This window comes from Sphaeroforma arctica (assembly GCF_001186125.1).
Source record: "Sphaeroforma arctica JP610 unplaced genomic scaffold supercont1.6944, whole genome shotgun sequence".
NCBI classification, from domain to species: domain Eukaryota; class Ichthyosporea; order Ichthyophonida; genus Sphaeroforma; species Sphaeroforma arctica.
In genome coordinates this window covers 1-1,536 of record NW_014033614.1, presented here as the reverse complement: position 1 = coordinate 1,536, position 1,536 = coordinate 1, and the positions used below count along the sequence as shown (strand labels likewise).

General features: G+C 41.4%; 1 protein-coding gene across 1 annotated transcript; it reads left to right on the top strand.

Moving 5' to 3' along the window:
- Positions 1–945: 945 nt before the first annotated feature.
- Positions 946–1,166, top strand: SARC_15897 (hypothetical protein; the record flags this gene model as incomplete). Its single annotated transcript, XM_014289990.1, has 1 exon — positions 946–1,166. A coding segment is annotated over one exon (221 nt), but the record flags the coding sequence as incomplete, so codon positions are not given.
- Positions 1,167–1,536: the final 370 nt, after the last annotated feature.

Genomic DNA, 1,536 nt, shown 5'->3' with positions numbered 1-1,536 from the left:
TGTGTGTGTGTGTGTGTGTATGTGTATGTGTGTGTGTCTGTGTGTGTGTTTGTTGTGTGTTTGTGTGTGTGTATGTGTGTATTCATATATATATATATGTGTGTGTGTGTGTGTGTGTGTGTGTGTGTGTTTGTGTATACTTTGTTGTTGACATTATTTTGACCTATTGTTGTTACCTTGCACAGGAACATCAAAAGAGAAAGGCTATGCTTAATACTAAAACGGCACATCTCAGACAAATCATAAGCCGAGGCGAGGACTACCGCAAAGCAATCGACCAGGCACAGAAGAAAATGCAACAGGTTCGACCCGTTTTGTGGGAAATGCGTGTAAAACGTTGTACCAGAAGTATATAACCTGAGTAGTGATTTATGTTTGTTTTTTTCGCAACTATGACAAAGGTGGAATGCGTATGTGTAGACAGATTTAGACAGGCATTCTTTGTAGCTACTTTCCTGGTATATTACCATCTGACAAACAATCGGCACACAACTCGAATATTTGTGCTTATCTTGACAGTCACCGAGAGCTTTGGCATTTAGTATCACTCCACGCCCATTCAGGTCAATGCCCTATGTCTTTACAATCTACCTTTAACACAAGTTTTAATTCCTTCTGGATTCTCGCCGATATTGTATTAAATTGTGGATAGAACATCACTTTCAGGTTGCTATATTTCGTGACCTCTCTCATCGACCCAATACCTTGAAACCCTAAACCTAAAACCTAAAACCCTAAACCAACCCCTAAACCCTAAACCCATTCAGTTATCGCCTAAACAAATTGTTGACAATTCGCATTCACACTAGTCATTAAGCCCTCCTTCATGTCACCGATATATCTAAGTTCCTGCCACATCACACATCACCTTCGTCTACCCATTTCCTCAATCCCCTCGGGGTTTTTTTCACTCATGCATTTTTATCAATACCACTCAACGTTCAGGTCAACAATAGACGAGCTATGAAAGTGCTGGAACTCAACAAGGTAGTCACCGAGTGTGTTTCCATCTACCACCAGTCCACCCAGACCACTCTCTTGGTCGCACAAATCAAGGTGAAGCGTGATCTTTTCGCTGGGAAGATGCGAGAGACTAACCAGTTGCTGCACCAACTGGAGGAACGTTTCAAAGTGTGCAAGACTAAAGTGGACGATCTCAAGGCTAAGTATGTGGCTACCGTATCAAATTTCAATGGCGATGCGTTCACTTTTGTTTCTGTTTTTGTTTCGTTTACTGTTTCCTGCGGCCAAACATGTTTGTGACGACTTCCTCGACTTCGTGTGCCGATACCTTGATTTTGTTCGTTTGTGGCATTTTATCTTATACCTGTAGTAAAATCTGCAGCTGCTTTACCGACGTTCCTTGCCAATACCCATTTCAAATGTGAGGTGTAAGGCACGGCTTTACTGTGCATCCTGTGTGTAGGGTTTGTGTGGTGTAAGTCTGTGATTGTGTATGCATATATATATATATATATATATATGCGTGTGTGTGTCTGTGTCTGTGTCTGTGTCTGTGTGTGTACATATATATAT